At 36.3% G+C, this 22,421-nt stretch overlaps 1 protein-coding gene across 1 annotated transcript; it reads left to right on the top strand.

The window, feature by feature from the left end:
- The first annotated feature begins 210 nt into the window (after positions 1-210).
- Positions 211-11,058, top strand: LOC141392537 (protein croquemort). The gene is made up of 5 exons (XM_073965472.1): positions 211-339; positions 9,302-9,607; positions 9,672-10,465; positions 10,527-10,620; positions 10,693-11,058. Exons 1-5 carry the CDS (start codon positions 211-213, stop codon positions 11,056-11,058), a joined length of 1,689 nt encoding a protein of 562 aa, XP_073821573.1.
- The last annotated feature ends 11,363 nt before the right edge of the window (positions 11,059-22,421 follow it).

The raw sequence follows: 22,421 nt of genomic DNA, 5'->3' as shown, positions 1-22,421 counted from the left end.
TTGACGAATATTTAACTGTTTGACACAATAACAAAGATTAGTAGTTGGCTAAGAACTTTTTGGCAAGAAACAACCAAAAAGGAAAGGCCACAATTGTTGTTTCAAGAAATAAATTAATTTAAATATTTAGAGTTGTGCATTTTCGAGTTAAAATTTTAGTATAGTTTGAAAAGAATCTGCAGAATTCTCAATACTCAAACAAAATACAAAATGTGTTGCAATTGTTGTAGTGTTCGACAACAAAAAATATGGGTGTTCTCTATTGGAACAATCCTCACAGTGCTGGGTGCCGTTATGATACCTTTTTGGCCGACGTGGTCTGATGACATTGTGAAATCGGTAAATAAATAGCGAAATAAAGAGATTTATTCACAAATACATTTTGAATGAAACCGCATGTGGCAATGAAATAATGAGATTTTGAAGTGTTCGAATCCTTTAAACAAATAGAAACTGCCCAAAATGTAAAATGTTGTGAAATATTACTCCCCTCAAATATTTATTCTTTTTTTTTAAATGTGTGAATATTATTTAATGGTTAATCTGAAAGTAGTAGTTAATGAGAAAATTTCAAATGATATTTGGGCATAAATTTGAAAATGCATCAGTCAATAGTTAAAATGACTTTTAAGCAGCTAAAAATCTGCGCTTAAAACAACAAAGGCGCTAAATTAAAACTGCGTTTTGACTCTTTTTCAGTAGATTGTTGGAGCGGCCTCATTTACAATGGTACATTTTGTTCCGACCGAAAAGCTTCAAAAACATACTAGAAGTTGTTTGGATTTTCAGTGCTGCATAGGGATATCAGGAAATATTATCCCGATCAGTAGTGGAATTCTGTAACACATTTTTTGAGATACCGAAAAAATCGGAAAAATTAAAATGCTTATAATATCGGTAATTAACGAAATGTTTCTTTAAGTTAACAACCAAAATGAAGTCGTCGTCAAGTCCTACCGATAGCAACAGTGTTGTCAACTTTTATTGATATTTTTCATTCATAATTTTGCGTTTTAATTTTACCGAATTTTGTCGGTAACTTTAAAAAGGGGGTTACAGAATTCCACTACAGTTTAAATGCTTTACCACATGTTTCAAAAGAAAGCATAAAATGCAAGCCATTAGGACCGTTGCATGGTATCTTAGGTCCGCAACTTCAAGCATGCATTATCACACAGATATACCCACCGTGGTACAATGGAATGCACACCCGCCTTGCGCGCTGAAGGTCGTGAATTCGATTCCCCGGTCAGTCAACATCGATATTTTCAACGGTGGCAAAATACCCCTCAGTAATGTTGGCGACATTTCCTGAGTATTTCAGCCATGTAAAACTTCTCTACAAGTGGTGTCTTAAGACATACCGTTCGGACCGTATGGCTTGTTTGTGGAAGAATTATATATATTACGAGTATATACCTAATCAACACAGTTTACACTTTATTATATTGCAACAATACCACTTGTTTGGGGAGAGACGTATGGAATAAAATTATATTATTATATGTCTTTATACTCGTAGACACAAAGAGTACAAAAAACGTGTGTGAGCGGTGTATGGAAGAGTGGCTCTAAATATTGGGACTTTGTAGTCATAATCACAATGGCTAGGCACAAAAGTGTTCGAACAACATACAGTGCCTGGTATAATTATTTTGACAAGTTTGAAAAAATGATGTGTTTGGTTTTTTTACCGGATTAGTCTTCTACACAAAAGTAAAAAAATATTCTGGCTATTCCTTTACTAGGGTACTTAAAATTAGTTAAATTTTATCAATTCAAATATACGCTTGCACTTTTGTAATGGAAATAAAAATTCACTGCGTGGCAAAAGTATTTTGACAAAATTGTTCTCAACAAATTGACCTCAACAAAAAAAATGTATTTTTTTTATTTTTGATTATTATAATATAAAAATAAAAATAATATATTTCACACACATCTATGCCATTATGGACCCATATACGGATCGATATTTCAAGGATATAGGGGTATTCAAGAGATTTATCATAAAACAACATTTTCGACGATTTTCTTCCATTATCTCGGAATAATTTGCGGATTTCGATATTTTATATGAGAGTAAGAACATTTTTATACCCTCAGCATTTATGCTAAAGAGGGTATATACACTTTCATACAGGCAAAATGTGCCTAATCGAAATAATGGTTTTAGACCCCAAGTATGTTTGGGCAAAATGTGTTTCAGACAATGTGGAGTCGATTTAGCAATGTTCGTCCGTCTGTCTGTCTATCTGGCTGGCTGGTGCGCACGATAACTCTCGAACGGATGAACCGATTTGGTGCAAAATTTGGCTTTCGCAATATTTTGTCCTAACTTAGTTTAAGTTCGAAGAGTTCGGTCCACTACTTCCGGAACCTCCCACATAAAAGTTCGAAAATGTTCGGAAAATTTGTGCGCAGGATAACTCGTGAAGGAAATAACCGATTTGGTCCAAAGTTTGCACTTCGTGAAATTTCTACCAAATTTCGATGGGGTTCCAATATGGACTCAATCCGTCCACGCCTTCCACAAAAGTTCAAAAATGTTCGGAAAAATTGTGAGCACGATAACTCTTGAAGAGACGGACGAATTTGGTCCATACTTTACGCATCCTAATATATCTACCAAAGATAGATCAGGTTTGAATATGGACTATATTTGCCCATTCCTTCGGGTACCTCCCACACAACATTTCGGATAAGTTCACTTTAAAACCTGCTCTTGACTAACTTTGATTTCTGTTGAAGCAATTTGCAATCGCTGTCTCAATTACAATGGTAAAAGTTTTTTCAGTGGCAAGTCAATACTTCTGGGAAAACAGCCCGAAAGTTGTAAAAAACCACTATGGCACCATATGTAGTAGTTGGAGAGCACAATAACTCTCGAAATGATAGACCGATTTGGTCCAAAATTTGGCCCCCGTCATATTTTGTCCAAACTTAGTTTAACTTCTAAAATGGCCCATATCGGTCGTCTCCGTAGGATACCTCCCCCACAAAAGTTCAACATTTGTGTCCAAGTGCAGGTTAGGGTCTGTTCGGAGATCATTTGGAAATTTATACCGATGATGTACAGCCATATTATGTTTTCCGTGGACAAGTCCATGCTTCCTGGTATACTGGTCCAACAGGTGTACGATAACCCAATGAAATGACTTGTGGGCGCAATATCTATCGAAAAGATATGACTCTAAAAATAGGATCCACTTCCGTAATGCACTATGTCGGCCCATTCCCTCCTCCGCAAAACTTTTGAAATTTAATCCTAATCCACATTTTTGTCGGCAAGTTCAAATGTCCAAAAAGTTCCAAAAAATTCTGAGAAGACCCTAAATACATTCGATCTGTCCGTAGATGAAAGTTCCAATTCACATAGGCTGAGGGTATATCTCTGTCGGCAAAGCCGACTCATACTTTTTTACTTGTTATTATTAAAGATCATATGATGAGCAACGTCTAATTTTTCAATATTGTCAATAAAAAGGCCATTACAATAAAAGTCCAATAAAAGCATATTGGAATAACTTTAAGAATTTTGCCTGGTACTGATTGAAAGCGCTGATGGTATTCTTAGTTGGCAGATTACATTTTTGTAATACACCAATAATCAAAATATTAAAATATGGAAATCTTAACGCCTTTTGCAAGTACTCTGATCTGATAGTGTTGATAACACATTTGGATTTTATTATACCCTCCATTATTGTATGTAGCGTATACTAAAGTTGTTTTCCGCTTGTAGCACATTAAATTAATTAAATATACCTTGATCAGGATAAAATTCTTAGTCGATCTAGCCATGCCCGCTATATTTTTGCCCGAGTTTTTTTTTTTGAGGATTTTAGCTTTCATTTTTAAATATAAAAAAACAGCTGTAATTTGACATTTGAGTTTCTTAGGGTTCCATAGGTCTATGTTTTGGTATAGCCCCCTCCCGATTTTCGGACTTATAGCATCATTTTGAACTACCCGTAACTTTACATATGATATTCGCCGCAGTCACTAAACTTCTCCACCAAAAATTGTCAACATAGGTCCAGTTTGTGATATATAACATACGACGAACTACGAGCCCTGAATGATTTATATTTACATTCAAATTTGTTCTATTGTAGAGGATTTTCCAAATGTATTTATGTTTTTCCTGAGAACATTTTTAGAACGACCCTAATATTTAATATTTTTGTTGACATTAATTTTTCAATAACAACAATGTTGTTTTTGTAAATTTTCTAGTTGTTGTAATTCATGGATATACCTTGTATAAATATGCCTTGGCTCACCTATTTAACTAAAATTATGTATTTGGGGTTTTCAGTTGTCAAAAAAATCTCCACATAAAATTTGGTTAAATTATTTTATACAAGTTCTAAATATTTCATGTTGGAGGGTATAAAAAGTACTGTCGGACCGAACTTAACTCTTTTTACTTGTTTAAAGCTCAGACGGTCTACTTTCATCATTCTCATAGAAATATAGGAGATATTTGCAAGAAATAACAGGAGATATTTGCAATGAAAAAATATTCAACAAATTGGAAATAGTGATAGGGAAACGTGTTTGGGTTAACGCCTATTTCAGTATCCGTTGTTGGACTACCAACATCAACCTGAATTTCTTCATAGTGAAGGTTAGCACGGTGCGTCTTAACTAACTATAAGTGAAAGGTGCTTACACCTGGGAAGTTTTAGCGGATTTTGAAATTACAATGTTCATAGAAGAGAAAAAGAAAAAACAAAAAACGATGGAGGGATTCTCAAATAAATCGCAGTCAAAATTTTAAATTTTTAGGGTTTTTTAGGTTTTCACGTTTTTTTCCTTGGAAACACAAGTCCTACCGTAATGGGACTAATGAAAATATTGTAGCAGTGAAAATTCTCTACAAGATTGGCCCATATGGCTTTTTCCTAGGTTTTATAATTTTTGAGTTCAAATTAAGACAATGCAATGTAAAGCCTCCTTCTAAAACAACGTCATGTGCTGTGCCCATAACTAACTTTAAATTAAAACCGCCTGCACGCAGAGAAAAAAATATGCTTGATCCAACAATATTCCAAGAGCAAAATATGTATTGTTAACATATTGTTGGATTCCTCATGTAGTATTGTAAATCCAAAAATAGTTTGTGTCAACTGAACAATATTTCTCTCTTTTCTTCGAAAATTTGTTTCTCTTCTCTCGCTATTCGATGCCGTGTTGAAAAAACAATTTTGGTGAGTTGTGGTGTGTTTGTATGACATGCTGCCTTTACCTTTGTTTTTGTGTGTATGTACTTGTGAGACTCTTGTTTTTATTTGTTTCTGTTTTGTTTCATTCTTCTTTCCTTTTCATGTTTTTTATGGTGTTTAATTATTCCTTGTGTTGTGGTGGGTTCTTGTGGCTTTTTGTTTGTCTTTGTTGTCAGCCAATGCAGCAAACCATGTATTGTGTTCATCAATGATTGCAATATTATACGCGACATTTATATCCAAGTTATGCGAAAAGTGTATATGAGAAGTATATGCACTCAAATCAAAAATTTCTGGGCTGGTTTTCTGTATTGACAATACTTTTTGTAAACAAAATTAGATTATGATAGTTCCTACAATCGGTATTGTTAACGATTTTAACAATATTGCGGAAATTCGAAAGTTGTTTTTGTTTTCTATGTTTGGAACAAAAGATGGTATTTTTGGATTTGGATTACAATGTTTGAACAAAATAAATACATTTTTGGAACCAAAACATATATTTTTGTTCCAACGAAAGCGAAAAATATTTTTTCTCTGCGTGTGCACTTGGGAAGTTTTTTGCGGATTCGGGAACAGCAATGTTCATAGATAAGAAAAATCCAAAAACAAAAAAATCGCTGAAGGGATTTTCAAATAAATCGCGGTCAAAGTTCACATTTTTAGGTTTTTTTCGGTTTTCAGGATTTTTCTTGGAAACGGCATGTCCTAAAAAAATCTAATAGATGATTTTCATTGCTGCAAAATCCGGCGACTTTTTTTTGATTTTTCTCATCTATGAATATTGTAGTTTCAAAATCCGCAAAAACTTCCCAGGTGTAAGCACCTTTCATTTAAAGTTAGTTAAGGCGCACAGTGTTAGTTTCCTACTTTCATTGTTAGGCTTTGTCTTTTGCAAAACCCCCAGTAAAAGCGAAGATCTTTCCGTGGGAAAAAGTTGATTGTAGCCCCACAGACATTTTTGCGGATTTCTACCCATGAATATTATCAAATTCAAAATTGCGACCAATGCCGTGAGTACAACATTTGGATTGGCATACGAACTGACGGCCACTCATAGCCTGATCAACAGGTCGAAATATTAATTTTTGTTTATAAAAATACACCCCACGTAGTGGTGGAGAGTATAAAAAGCGCTGAGTTGATCCCCATTTTTAAAAATAAGCAGCATTTTCGTAGGTGAAACTGTTAGTGCCCATTTTAAGGAGTTAGTGGAGTAGCTATGTAGTAGTAGGAACTAGAGTTGGGCAATTGAACGACCTAGTTCACAATATAGTTCAATGGACACCGGTCGTTTGTATGAGCAAAATGCGTATACTTAATATCTCACGTTATTTTGTATGATGTTACTCATAATAGGTAGTTCAATTGCCCAACTCTAGGGAACCTATCCAATCAACAAAGTCTACCCGATCTATATTTATAATTCTTCATATTTTGAAACTATTGGACCATGGAGAATAAAATTATAGCATTTTAATAGGCACCGCAAATGAAACCTATCGTAATAACATAGACTTAACTAAAATTTGGTGCAAGATCAGTGTGTAGAAGTGGGTTTAAATATAATGAAATTTCGGAGCCCAGTGTGGCTTCGATGAGAACAAAAAATATATATGGGGATTTCTGAGTGAAATCGGACACTTTTTCAAGATGCGATTTTTGATTTCCTTTATTTTTGCTGTGGTGATGCTTCTCATCAACAAAACATTTCAGTATATTTTCAGATTTTTTTCGACCAACGGCTCCAGAGATAGCGCGCCTTGAAAAAGTCGAATTCTGTAAAAATTATATTCAAAGAAATACTCATAACTTATATAATATTGGTCCAATTTGAAAACATGTTTTTTTATATTTTGTTGCTTTATCAGCTATTTAATAAAAAATATAAAAAAATTACACAGTGGGCTTGGATGCAATTTTCGCGATTTAGTAGTTAAAATCAAATTTTAACAATGATTGACCCCTTCGATTTTCTTGAAATTTTTTTGTATTAATCTACGATCAATTACAAAAATTTTAAGTCCTATTTGGTAGTGGGATTTGAACAATTACTATTTTTCTAAATTTTTTAAAATTTGTCAATAAAGTTTTTCCTATATACAACTGTAAAAAATACAAATGAATGAAGATTTTTTGTGCCCGCGATATGTTTAAACATTACATATTTCATATTCAAATCCTCTTTCACATTTAAATAATCATCTTCTGAAGAAAATATCCCTTTAATATTTGGTAGATTATGATAAGCGTCGATCTGCATCTCTTTAGCCTTTTCCAGGATTTGCCGCAATGTAAATATCTGGTCAATGGTGGATTTGCCAGGTCTAAAGTCGCATGGTAGGGCCCAATTATTTCCTTGACTATAGGCTTTAGTCCTCGACACTATATTATAAGAAATAGACAGCAAACATATCCCCTTATTAGAACATACAGTGTTATCTCTTTCCCTGCGGACGGGACACAAAATGCTCAGGTTCCAATTATAGCGTACGCGTTCTTCCTGTCAGATGGTGCTAACTAGCTGATGCATACCTCTTATCAGCGTGTTGCCGCAGTATTTGAACAGCTCGGCTGGTAAGTTATCGGCTCCTGCTGGCTTATTATTCTTCAGCCGGTTTAGTGCTTCCTTTACCTCATCTTGGTTGGTATAAGCAATACCATGTTCTAGTATTGGATCTGTAGGATCTTCGACATCTTCGGTAGTATTGGATACCATCAGTTTGGAAAAAAATATCTTTCCATATCCTGAGAACAGGTTTAACGTTTAATCGTGTACGTATGTACCATTGCTGCAGCAAGGTATTGGTCCAAGTCTATGTTTGCTCCTCGGAACGAACGTACATCCAATACAATCGATGAATATCTTCCATCTATCACAACATGGTTAATTTGATTTTTTGTTTTCTGGTCTAAAGACAGCTAGCTGGGGCACCTAGCTGTCTTCAGACCAGAAAACAAAAAATGAATGTCGAGATGCTTAAATCTGGTACTGCTAACTACCATATCTTTGCCGCAGCGAAGTCTATCAGCAGCATACCATTGTCAGATGTTTCACGGGGAAGACTGAATTTCCCGACTGTTGTGCCAAAGATATTCTCTAGAATAATTTTAATGTCATGGGCATGGCAATGGTCTTATGTCTCTTCTAGGCGCTCGTAGAATATATCTTTGGTCTGTTCGTCCGTGTCTTCGGTTGGAGCATGAGCGCAGATAAAGCTAATGTTGAAGAATTTTGCTGTTATCCGTATTGTAGCAAGTCTTTCATTCACTGGGGTGAAGCTGGAGACCAGATGTTTTAACCTCCGACCAACTACAAATCCGCAACTAAACCCAAGGGTTATGTTATGGCAGATGTAATAGAGTGTTTTTGTTGTATCAGCATGAAACCTACGTAGGAGCATAAGTTTGATGCTGGATTGGCAGCCGCTGGCCATAACACTATGGTTTCGGGGCAATCCGGTACGAAAAAACCTGCTGCCATGGGATTTGTAAAACAGTGTGTCACCTTTAGGTGTTGTTGTAACGCCATTCCCAACCCATTGTATTTCCTATACGGCACTTTATCTATAAAAATTGCGGACATTCCAGATTCGCGGATCATGGTTCTTAAAACATTTACGGAGGTGGCCAACTATAGAGGAGTTTATTTTTCTTTTCCTTCGCCTTTTCAAAGCATGTTGCTTTTTTTGAGGATGGGTTATTAGTCCAACGGCCAACCAAGTTTTTAATGTTCTTATGGGAGAGCGCGCGGTCATGCTAGCTCACTACAGGCTGCTCCCCAGGTGACACCACGGAGAGGGGGAGGGGGGCAGTGTCCACTTAAGATGAAAGAGGGACTAAGATAAATCCTGGGTTTTGTCATGTTAAAGTCAGGACCGTTGCTTTCATCCCCTACGCCACCCTTTTTTATCAAAATACCAATATTAATAAAAAATTAAGCTAAACATAACAACGGTCAACATTATTTATATGAACGAAAATTTTCTTCCTTCCGTAAAATTCTCGAAAGAAATTTACTTAATACCGATTCTGTCCTATATTTGACCATCTTATTTACTTTATTTCAGATGTTACCCCTGGCCCCTGGTTCAATTATCTACAATAAATGGGTTGAAACCCCATTGCCAATCTACATGAGTTTCTACATGTACAATTGGACAAATCCCGAAGAGGCTTATAATCCCAATGTAAAACCCAATATTCAAGAAGTTGGTCCATACACATTTAAAAATGCCAAGGTGAAGGAGGATTTAAAATGGAACAATGTCAATCAAACTGTGACATTTTACTCAACGAATACATGGACATTTGAACCGGAAAGAACGAAAGGTAGTTTGGATGATGTGATAACAATGCCACATTTCCCCTCGGTGGTAAGTGTAGTCGGAATTTATTTAAATTAGAAGCAGACATTTATGTACCTTTTTTCCCTTCTAGGCTGCCACAAAAATTTCCCGCAGATGGCACAAAATTATTCGCAAGGTTATTAATTTTGCCATGGAAAAGGAAGGTGGAGCCATGACAATGAGCCACACCGCCATTGATTGGTTGTTTGATGGTTTCGTAGATCCCCTTTTCGAATTGGTTTATTTGTTGCATTCTCCTGTGTTCCCCATACCATCAGAGCGTTTTGCATGGTTCTTGGATCGTAACAATTCGAAAGAGGCTGAGGGCACATATACCATCTACACGGGTAAGGGTGATCTGAAGGATATGGGCGAAACGCAATTATGGAATGGTATGACACATACCGGCAACTGGGAAGGTGAATGTGGGCGTGTTAATGGCAGTTTGGGTGATTTGTGGGCACCTGGCAGGGCCTGGGATGATCCTGTCTCAATTTTCCTTTACGATGCTGGCCGTTACTTGAACATCTTCCCCACTGACAATCAAACATATCGTGGTATTGATGTACGTCGTTACGAGTCCACAAATCGTACCTTTGACAATGGTCAAGTAGTGGAGGACACAAAATGTTTCTGTGTCAAGAAGAATGTATGTCCCGACAATGGTGTTTTGGACTTTTCACCAAAGGCCTTCCGTGCCCCTGTCTACTTGTCGCATCCTCATTTCTATATGGCTCCAGAAAAGTATAGAGAAAATACCACAGGTTTAGAACCAAAACCAGAGCATGGTACTTATGCCATAATGGAACCCAAGTGGGGTATACCCATGAAGGTGGAGGGTGATGTGATGGCTAGTATTTTGGTGGAAAGGGATTCGCAAATGGAGTAAGTTTGAAAATACAAATACATTTTATAATAAATATTAATTCCGAATATTATTTTACAGTCTCTTTAAGAATTTGGCTTATGACTTTTATGCTCCCCTGTTGAGAATAACGCTCACTGCTGAAGTTAATGATGAAATGTTGAGTCTTGTTAAGGTAAAAATAAACCATACATTTTGTCAGAAAATTCCAATTAAAACATATTTTTTTCTTCTTCTCAAACCACAGCTCCTTCTGAATCTACCCAATATTGGTACATATATTGGTATAGCATTTTTGGTGATAGGTGTTGGTATGCTGGGTTCCGGTATCTACGTCACCAAGACACACAAATGGCGCGGTGATTTTTATCCTGGAGAAAATGCCGAAAATCCCTTCGCTAAACTCGACGAAAGTGAGACCTCAACAAATGGTAATGAAAAAGAGAAAATGTCGGAGGCAACAAATAACGAAAAACAACAACAACCAACTTCTGGGGACACCATTTCTCAGACAGAAACAACTGAGATTACCCAAATTCCTGAGAATGATACAACTGTAGATAACATATCTGAAAAAGAAAAATCAAACGAAACAAACAAAAAGACTGAATAGGCCTGCCAACACAACTCAACTCAATGCTCCATGGAAAATGGGCAACCGAATCCGTAGCAGGATTGATTTAATGTTTCTTATTATTATAAGACTTGTTATTTACTTTTAGACGATGTTTTGTACATATGTGTATATATTTTTAGTAGTTTTAGAACAATTTTGTGATCTTTGATGGGTTAGAGAGATTTTTTTATTATTTAATTATTATTCTTTATGTGGTGATAAATATTAAAAAATACGTATTTTACGAAATTAAATGGAATTATTATTGGATTGGTGGGATTATGTTTGTGAAGGATTATTTATGCTTGGATTTACTTATGACGTAGGCGATGAAAGATACCAAGATGGAGCGTTCGGCAGTGGATTTTTTTTTATTTTTTGGACCTGTAGATGTCCACAGCCAACGAAACTGGGTGGAACCCATCGATTTGCATTCACTTTCCTGAGATAAAATATCAAATTTTGGATTGGAAATTTTGAACATAATTCAGTATAAAATTTTGTCTTTATAAATTGTTTCTACCGATTTCTTCATAAAAATATTTTTTGGAGCTCTAAGCCTCGATTTTCATCAAATTTCAAGACCCTAATACAAATTTTTGCACAATATTTGATAGCAATTAACACTCACGGCATTTATTTATAATTATAAATAGTTTTTTGTTAAAGTTTACCACATCTAACAAAGGATTTGTGTAAATTCTTAGGGTGGTTCTATCCTGGTGAACCATTAAAAATGCTAATATTTTGACATTTTTTCATAAAGCGAGTAAAAAGTACCGTTATGACGCATATGTGAAACATGTTAGGTATTGAAAATATCGGCTACTACATACTCTACATGTCCACAAAATTATAATTTACAATTCCTCTCCTTTCGTCGGATATAACGGTATTTGTAGACAAATATTGGTTGGTTATATTCAGATGAACCGGAGTGTATGTGACAGTCCGCCTGAACAAAATTTAACTGGATGGGGCTTTCACCGTTCATAGATGAGAAAAATAAAAAAGACAAAAAAAAAATCGCCGGAACGCTTTTTAAATTAATCGCGATCCATGTTCATTCACATTTATAGGGTTTTTAGGTTTTCACGATTTGCTTGGAAACCGCAAGTTCTATTGAAATATGAATAGAACAAATGTTGTAGCTGTGAAAATTCTCTACAAGATAGACATTTGTGACTTTTTCCTAGATTTTAAAATTTTTGAGATATAGTAATTGAAATTGGGACAATGAACTGAATGTATCGCCTCCTTACAAAACAATGTCATGCACGGTACTCCCCACTTGCAAAGCCCAAAAAATTCAATTTTTCATGATTTTTTTCCAAGAAAACTACCAAACTTTTTTGGTAGATTTTTTATCTGAAAGAGCACATCTTAGTCTAGTGAATGATTTTTTTTTTTTTTTTTTTTTTTTGACAAATATGATTTGGTTTTGTGGCAAATGACCGTCCACGCAACCCTTTGTTTGAAAAAGCGTTTTGCGGTGCCAACTCTAGCTCGAAAACTAATTAACCGATCTTCATATATTTTTGTGTCCTTATTTAGAATATAAAGATCCAGCCTTCGACTATCGATTTTTTTAAAATATCAAGTTTTACTGAAATGGTGGACCAAAATATTCTAAATTTAAAATTTGCCCTAGAAAACTTAACTTTTCCGGTCATAAAACGGGCAGAAAAAAATTTTAAAAATTAAATCGATCGATAAAGTACCAGATTTTGATGTCCTTGGTAACCCCACATAATTTTATGACAATCGGTTCATTAGTTTTCGAGCTAGAGTTGGCACCAATTTTAAAATGTCATTCGAGAAAAACACGTTTTTAGTTTCTGTGTTGCATACAAAACACAATAAATTTTTCCCTTCCACAGCTCATATTGTTCCGATCGACATATTCTATCCTACCTCTACTTAAAAATAGGTCAACAACATATTTTCGATTTTCTGAAGTTTGCAAGGGGGTCACCCCTTAACTAACTTTAAGCGGAAGGTGCTTACACTTGGGATGTTTGTGCAGATCCTGAATCCACATGTTCATGATGAGAAAAATAAAAAACCAAAAACATCAACGAAAGGATTTTGAATTAAATCGCTAACTAAGGTCGCATTTTTGGTTTTTTTTAGGTTTTCAGGATTTTGCTTGGAAACCTTCCTTTCGAAATTGTACTAAGGAAAATGTTGTAGCAGTGAACATTCTGTACAAAATGTTTTTAGTCCCATTTCAATAAAACCAATAAAACCTAAAAAACCCAAAAAATTTGAACTTTTACCGCGATATATTAAAAAATCCCCCCAACGAATTTTTCTTGTTTACGGATTTTTTTCAGCTATGAGCATTGCTGTTTCAGAAACTGATACAGTCATTGCATTGCATCCAATTTGAATTTCTATATCTTAAAAATGGTAAAACCTACGAAAATATCATGAAGGTCAATCCTGTAGAGGATTTGCTCTAATCCCATTTAAATGGTACGTGCGGGCCTCAAAATCGTTAAAATCGTCAAAACCTAAAAACCCCTAAAAATATGAACTTTGACCGCGATTGACTTAAAAATCCCTTCATATTTTTTGTTTTTTTTTTTTTTTTTATTTTTCTCTTCTATGAACATTGCACATTCAGAATCTGCAAAAACTTCCCAGGTGTAAGCACCTTCCATATAAAGTTAGTTCAGGTGCACCGTAATTCCTTTATCCAACTGCTACATTGCTATAATTTGTATCAAGTGAGAAGTCAAGAGTTGGGTTTCCAGTTTAGTTTTCGTAAGTTGTCCGAATACGCGGGCTGAATTTAAATTACTGATTAAAAATTAAATTTGTATATTTTTCCCACTATCCTTGATCAAAACTAATACTCGTGCAAACATTTGTCAGTACTAAACTATAACTGTGATATCTAGCGTAAAGGTTACATTACCAACAATTAAAACTGAGGGATCCCTGCATATACTAGGCTGCAACTCTGTTATCTGACAACGCACATCCACATAAATAGCATCAATGGAAAGGTCAAATATAACTTACATGGGTTTAACATATTTTTCAGAAATAAAGATATAGTCATTTCACTAAAAACTTTACCAGTTTTCAAACAGAAGTTCTGGTCCATTTAACCCGCTAAGTATTATCTTATCATCTCGTTAAATTGTCGTAAACCGAAACCTTACATAAAATTTCACGACGATCATTTGGATAAAAAATTTTGATTTTGGTCCATTTCACCCCCTAAATATTTCACGATAATCGCAAAAACTATAGGGGTCTATTCTGGTCTGAACCCGACCTCCATCTAAAATTTCGTGAAGATTGGTCCATAATTGCGGCCTGTAGCGTGAGTAAAATTTTTAATGGACGGACAAACGGACGGACGGACACACATCTCAAAATCGCTTTATCTCGTCGAGATATGAATTTTGGTATACCACATGGGGGTATACTTTTCACATTGTGGTGTAGGGTATAAAAACAAAGAAAAGAAATAAACCAGTAAGGAAAGGATCAAAGTCGGTCGGGGCCGACTATATGATACCCTACACCACTGTGAATATTTAAAATATAAATCGGAGCTATATCCAGATCTTAACCGATTTTGATATAATTTGACACATTTATTTCCAGAACGAATTCAGTCACACATACCAAATATCATTGATATCGGATTTATATAGCGTGTTTGGAGCAGGAAATACGCGAAATCGGCCGAAAATATATATGGGAGCTATATGCAAATCTTAACCGATTTCGATATAATTTGGCTCATTTATTTCTAGACCGAATTCATTCACACACTCCAAATTTCATCGAAATCGGACACATATAGCGTGTTTGGTACAGCAAATACGCGAAATCGGCCGAAAATATATATAGGAGCTATATCCAAATCTGAACCGATTTCGATATAGTTTGACACATTTATTTCTAGAATGAATTCAGTCACACATTCCAAATTTCATCGAAATCGGAAATATATAGCATGTTTGGTACAGAAAATACTTGAAATTGGCCGAAAATATATATAGGAGCTATATCCAAATCTGAAGTCGGACATATATAGCGTGTGTGGTACAGAAAATACGTGAAATCGGCCGAAAATATATATGGGAGTTATATCCAAATCCGAACCGATTTCGATATAATTTAGCACACTTATTTGTAGACCGAATTCAGTCAAACATTCAAAATCTCATCAAGATTGGACGTATATAGCGTGTTTGGTGCAGCAAATATGTACGTGAAATCGGGCGAAAATATAGATGGGAGCTATATCCAAATCTGAACCGATTTTCACCAAAAGCAATAGCGTTCTTCCAATTTTCAGCTGAATCGGACAAAAAATGCGATCTGTACGTTGCGAACAACAATACATGGACAGACGGACAGACGGACGGACGGACATGCATAAATCGACTCAGAAAGTGATTATATGTATATCCCCAAAAGGAACTATGGGTCTATTTCGTTTCCTTTTGTATGTTACATACAAATGCACAAAGACATAATACCCCTTACCACTGTGTGGTGTAGGGTATAACAAGTAAAAGAAGGCTATAGTCGGACTGAGAAGACATGTGATACCCTACACCACTAATTTTCCACGGAATTTATTTTATATTACTGCGACATATCTTAGCAGCTTGGGCAGTAAATGTGGTCATTAGATCAATTTTGTTTAAATTCACCTTTGGTCCCACTCAAATTACTATGGAAACTTTGAGGCCCCAATGGCACGTGTTAACATCTTCCATTTGTGCTTAAATGGGGCAGAGATATAGCATTTTCCTTTTTTTTATAATGGATAGATTGCTTCTTAAACAAATTAAAGGTTGTATTAAGAAGAAATATCAGAAGACCTTTAAAATAGCTTTCGGCAATTTTTAGGGAACCGACCGATTTTTACGGAACCGACCGACCAAACGGGCACAAAAACTTCAAGACCCGTACATCATTGTAATTTACTAAATGTGGGAATTTCTCTATCATGACCTAAGAAATTTGTATCATGATTGCAACATTTTGTAGCATGTAAGGTAATTGTATTTCCTTCCAAACAAGCCAAAACAATAAAGACAGTAGTTCCATTACACCGTCCGACAGCCAAAATTACACTTGAACCGGACTATATGGTAGATTTCAAATTTCCTTTACAATTACATAGAAAAAAATTAAAAACTTTTTTGGCGAGCACATCCGCCATTTTTGGTACATGGGTTACGAAAAAAATCGTGGTTTCAAATTTGTTCGCGTTCACAAAATTGTATGCTGCACTCAAAAGTTATATCCGGTTTTACTCTCTTGTAAAGAAAAAAAAATTAAAAATTCCCATTGTGTTGTAATAAGAACATGTATGTATGAATCGTTAGCAGCATTTGATATCTATCCGTAGATGCTAAAATAGATGCTAAATTTATTTTTATTTTCGCGGAAAATCAAAAAATATTGAAGAAATCTTGGAATAAATTTTATTTATTCTAATTCAGAGTCCAAAAAATCTCTAAAAAATAATTTAAGAATACGTACAGAATCTACACAACGCGTAGAAAAATGTGAGACCAAAATTATAAAGATCGCGTTTATAACTTGCATATTACAGCAACAACAAAGAACGGAAACTTATTGTAGGAAATTATTTCAAAAATATATTTTTGGTTAAATACGAAAAATTTGAAAAATAAATGTTGGGAGTTATTCTATTATTTCGCTAAATTTCGATCCAAATCCTGAAGTATTTTGCTTAAACTTCTACGAGAAAAGTAATTAGTCATCGTGAAAGTGTATCTGCTTTCTGTGATAAGCAATAAAAATAAGAAGTAGAGAGTAATATTGAAATTACAATCAAAGAAAAAACATAGAAGTAAAAAACCGTATAATTCGCGAATTGGTTTAAATCGGTTGAGGTGCATGTGGTTTTCGGATACAGGGAGTCCATGTCTATCAATATGCATGGATTTTCCCATGTTTCATTCAGCGGCCAAAGTGTGCCATCAGTTGCATCTTACTATTCAAAAAACCTTCAAGTGGGCAAAAATTACGCGATGTGCATATGATTATAAGGTGCATCCGATTTCAATGGCCCCCTATTAAAAATACGTCAATATAAATTATTTTAGACAGATTCGTCAAGAACTGCGGATGTGCCACCGCATTCTATTTTGGGATAAATAGGGATATTACTCTTGAATCTTTGTAATTTGTGACACACATTTTTGGCAAATATTATAATCGCGTATAAAGGATTACATTTATGCAAAAATAATCAAAGAAAATCGCGGTTCAATTCGAGGAATAGTCAAAATATATTTTTTCAGATTTTCCAAATTTTCGCCTTTGGACTCCTATTACTACACGCAAAAAAAACGGCCTCTCTAACATATTTTCCAAACATATTTTGCAGCAAATATATATATGTTTGCAACAGTCCCAAACATAATATATGTTTGGGTCTGCAAACAAATATATGTTTGGGTGGAAACAAATATATGTTTGGGTGCAAACATATATATGTTTGGGTGCAAAGATATTTATGTTTGGGTGCAATGATATATATGTTTGGGTACAAAGATATATATGTTTGGGTGCAAACAAAGATATGTTTGGGTGCAAACAATTTTATGTTTGGGTGCAAACATTTTATATGTTTGGGTGCAAACATTTTACATGTTTGGGTGCAAAAATTTTATATGTTTTGGTGCAAAAAAATACAAACCCAAAAGGCACAAAAAAAACAAACACATGCACCAGTGGGCGCAGAAAAATTTATGTTAGAAATATGTTTGGATCCAAACAAATATATGTTTGGGACCGGTTGTAAACAATTACATGTTTGGATCCAAACATTATATGTTTGGGTCCAAACAAACATATGTTTGCAACATTTTGTAACATATCTCAATTTGATATGTTTGGGTAAAACATATTTTTTACGTTAGAACATTTTTTTCATGGTCGGAGAGAGGATGTTTGTCAACGAGAGTAATAACAGTGCTCTCGCGGCTGTGGAATGCTGTTTTATAATAAAGAGTTGTGTGTATTGTCACCTGGGGAACTGCCTTTAACACCCGTTAAAGGTAGTGAGCTAACATGTGCCGCGCGTTCACCCATAAGAACGTTAAAAACTTGGGTTTGGGCGTCGGGTTAGTAACCCTCCCCTAGAAAAAACAGCCTACTATGAAAAAACGAAAGAAAAGAAAAACAAACCCCTCTAAAGTTGACGAACCCCGCAAACGTTTTAAGGACCATGATCTGCGAATCTGCACCTGGAATGTTCGCACTCTTTATAGAGAAGGTGCAGTCTTCGCATTGGCAGACGTACTTGAAAAGTACAAGACCGATATTACTGCCATACAGGAAATACGATGGATTGGGAAAGGCGTCACAACAACACCTAAAGGTGACGCACTGTATTATAGCTGCCATGACGTTAAGCATGAGTTTGGTTGTGGATTCGTAGTTAGTCGGAGACTAAAACATCTTGTATCCAGCTTCACTCCAGTGAATGAAAGACTTGCTGCAATTCGAATAAAAGCTAAATTCTTCAACATCAGCTTTATTTGCGCTCATGCTCCCACTGAAGAAAAGGACGAACAGACCAAAGATATATTTTACGAGTGCTTAGAAGAAACATATGACCGTTGCCCTGCCCATGACATTAAAATCATTCTAGGCGATTTTAATGCCAAAATTGGAAAGGAGAATATCTTTGGCCCAACAGTCGGGAAATTCAGTCTCCACAGTGAAACATCTGACAATGGTATGAGACTGATAGACTTTGCAGCTGCAAAAAACATGGTAGTTAGCAGTACCAGATTTAATCATCTCGATATTCATAAGGGCACCTGGCTGTCTCCAGATCAGAAAACAAGAAACCAAATTGATCATGTTGTGATAGATGGAAGACATTCATCGAGCGTGTTGGATGTACGATCGTTCCGAGGCGCAAACATTGATTCGGACCACTACCTTGTTGCAGCAAAGGTACGCACCCGCTTAAACGTAGCAAACAAAGTACGAGCAGACACAACACGAAAGTTAGACATCGGTAAGCTGCAATCACAACAGATAGCCACAGCATATGCCACTCAACTAGCCCAATTGCTTAATCAAAGCCCTCCTCATCCCGATAACATATCAGCGCAATGGCAAAGCATTGCCCACTCCATGCAAACAGCCGCAAAATCCATACTTGGATACCAGAGACCTCCACCAAGGAATCCATGGTATGATGAGGAGTGTCGTGCTGCCACCGAAGAGAAAAATGCGGCATATAAGGCTACTTTACAATCCGTAGCAACGCGTAGCGCACGAGAGAGATACAGGGAGAAAAGGAGAGAGGAGAAACGTCTTTTCCGCAGGAAAAAGAGAGAGATGGAAAAGCGGGAGTGTGAAAAAATCGAGATGTACAGGAGCCAGAATGAAGTCCGAAAATTCTACCAAAGAGTCAAGCATCAAACTGATGGCTTTGGTACAGGCACATCCTCCTGTAGAGACCAGCAAGGTAATTTGGTAACTGATACAGATAGTATACTCAGGATATGGAAAGAACATTTTTCAAATCTGTTGGTATCCAATAGCAGCGAAGAAGACGAAGATACCACAGTCCCAATCCCAGAAGATGGTATTGAATGTATACTGCCCAGCCAAGATGAGGTAAAGACAGCAATAAATCGGCTGAAGAATAATAAGGCAGCAGGGGCCGATGGCTTACCAGCCGAGCTGTTCAAAACGGGAGGCGACACGCTGATAAGGTGTATTCATCAGCTAGTTAGCACCATCTGGCAGGAAGAACGAGTACCCGACGATTGGAACCTGAGTATCCTGTGCCCCGTCCACAAGAAGGGAGATAAGACTGTATGCTCTAACTATAGGGGCATAAGTCTACTCCCTATTGCCTACAAGATCGTGTCAGGGATATTGTGCGAACGACTAAAGCCAATGGTCAACGAGATTATTGGACCATACCAATGCGGCTTTAGACCTGGCAAGTCCACCATTGACCAGATATTTACCCTGCGGCAAATCCTGGAGAAGACCCAAGAGATGCAGATCGACACCTACCACCTTTTTGTCGATTATAAAGCAGCCTTCGACAGTCCGCTGCGCTCAAAGGTATTCCAAGCCATGTCTGAATTTGGTATTCCCGCAAAGCTCATCCGGCTTTGTAAAATGACTTTAACTGACACGAGGTCCTCAGTTAAAATAGGAAAGAACCTCTCCGAAGAGTTTGGTACCAAAAGAGGTTTCAGACAAGGAGACAGCCTTTCGTGTGACCTCTTCAACATCCTGCTAGAAAAGGTTATACGAGAGGCAAACGTCAAAAGAAGTGGCACAATCTACACCAATAGTCACATGTTACTTGCTTATGCTGATGATATAGACATCATGGGTCGATCAGTAAAAGAAGTAACTGATACCTTTATAAAGGTCGAAGGAGAATCTGCTAAAGTGGGTCTGGCGGTAAACGGTGAGAAGACCAAGTTGATGGTGTCGACGCGCAATGCGTCCATTGAGCTCGGACCGACTGTGGAAGTTGGTTCCTATAATATTGAGGTAGTAAAAGACTTCGTCTACCTCGGCACCTCCGTCAACACAACAAACGACATCAGTTGTGAAATAAAAAGAAGAATTGTATTGGCCAACAGATGCTACTTTGGATTAAGTAAGCAGTTTAAAAACAAAGCCACATCTCGTCAAACAAAAATAACGCTCTACAAAACACTGATACTACCCGTGCTGATGTATGGCTCCGAAGCCTGGGTACTTGCGCAAGCAGACATGGCAGTGCTTGGTGTGTTTGAGAGAAAAATTCTTCGAAAGATCTACGGACCAATCTGCGTTGACGGTGAATATCGACGTCGCATGAACCACGAGCTGTATCTGCTATACAACGACATGAATATTGTTAAACGTATCGAGATGCAGCGATTGCGTTGGCTAGGCCATATCATAAGAATGAGCGATGATGAACCCGCTAAAAAGGCGTATGAATACATGCCACATGGCGGTGCACGCAGAATTGGCAGGCCAAGGAATAGATGGCGCAAACAAGTGGATGTTGAGATGAAAAGGCGCGGTATTCCAGAGAGCAAAGCAACAAATAGAGAGGAATGGAGATCTCTTCTTAGTTCGGCCTATAGAACAAATGTTCTGTAATGGGCCAGCTAAGTAAGTAAGTAAGTGTATTGTATAATAGAAGACGTAGAAGCGAAGAAGGGGGCTTTGGTGGCATGCATGCGTCAAACTCGTGTGTTTCTTGTTTTGTTGTTGTTAACCAACTTAGCACCAGACGAAGAAGAAAAGAAGAAATGATATGAATTATATTTTTTTTCTTTCTTCAGTGTTTTAGTTGCCTTTGTAGAGTCAAGAAGGTAAAGTGAGTGCATAAATCAGTGTTTTGTGTTTTCTTAAAGAAATTGTGCTTTTTAGTAAATTAAATGTCCAATACATTTTATAATTGAATCGGAAAGTTGAATGGAATTATGTTATTGGACAAGGAAGAAATCGCATTTAATATTGGTAATTACATACATACTTATGTATATTTGAAATATGGCATATCCATATTTATTTATTACATTACATAATCATTTGTTTCTAGATGCCGATTCCCCGCTGATGATTTCAACTATGAGGACAATTTGTTTTATTTCACAACTAAGGAGAAGCGTTCTATATTTTCTATATATTTTTCCTTTTTAAAAGTGTGACTATTTACAAATTATTTCAATCAGTTTTTATACCCTACAACACCATGTGGAAAGGGTATTATAAGTTTGTTTTGGTAAAAATTCATGTAACACCGCGAAATATTCGTCGGAGACCCCCAATGTGGTATACCAATCTTCATATCTCAGCGAGATAAAGCGATTTTGAGATGTGTGTCCGTCCGTCCGTCCGTGTGTCCGTCCGTCCGTCCGTGTGTCCGTCTGTAAATTATAAATTGTAATCAAACTCCAGGCCGCAATTATGGACCGATCGTCACAAAACTTGGTATGGAGGTCGTGAAATATTTAGCGGGTGAAATGGACCAAAAACATAATTTTTATCCGATTTTGTAGCTGCTCTGTAGGTCGCAGTAATAGTCCGATCGCCTCGAAAATTTAAATAAAGTAAGAGTATATGACAAAGAACAAGCTTGCAATTAGAGATGGCAATCAGATAATATTTAGAGGGTTAAATGGACCACAACTTTTGTGTGAAAATTGTGAAAATTTGTAATATACAGATTATATCTTTTTTCCTGGAAGAGACATTCCTGGCAAGTAAGCTATACTTGGAAGAGGAACGCTTGACCTTTCCATTGATGCCAATTACGTTGATTTACGTGCTGAGATAACAGAGTTACAGCCCAATATATCCAG

The sequence above is a fragment of the Musca autumnalis genome, unplaced genomic scaffold (assembly GCF_047663935.1).
Source record: "Musca autumnalis isolate F117 unplaced genomic scaffold, ASM4766393v1 scaffold_2, whole genome shotgun sequence".
NCBI classification, from domain to species: domain Eukaryota; kingdom Metazoa; phylum Arthropoda; class Insecta; order Diptera; family Muscidae; genus Musca; species Musca autumnalis.
This window is presented reverse-complemented; position numbering and strand designations above follow the sequence as displayed.

Coding starts and splice junctions, on each gene's coding strand:
- LOC141392537 (XM_073965472.1), top strand. CDS start 211: ATGTGTTGCAATTGTTGTAGTGTTCGACAACAAAAAATATGGGTGTTC. Junction 340..9,301: donor CTGATGACATTGTGAAATCG/GTAAATAAATAG, acceptor ACTTTATTTCAG/ATGTTACCCCTGGCCCCTGG. Junction 10,466..10,526: donor GAAAGGGATTCGCAAATGGA/GTAAGTTTGAAA, acceptor ATTATTTTACAG/TCTCTTTAAGAATTTGGCTT.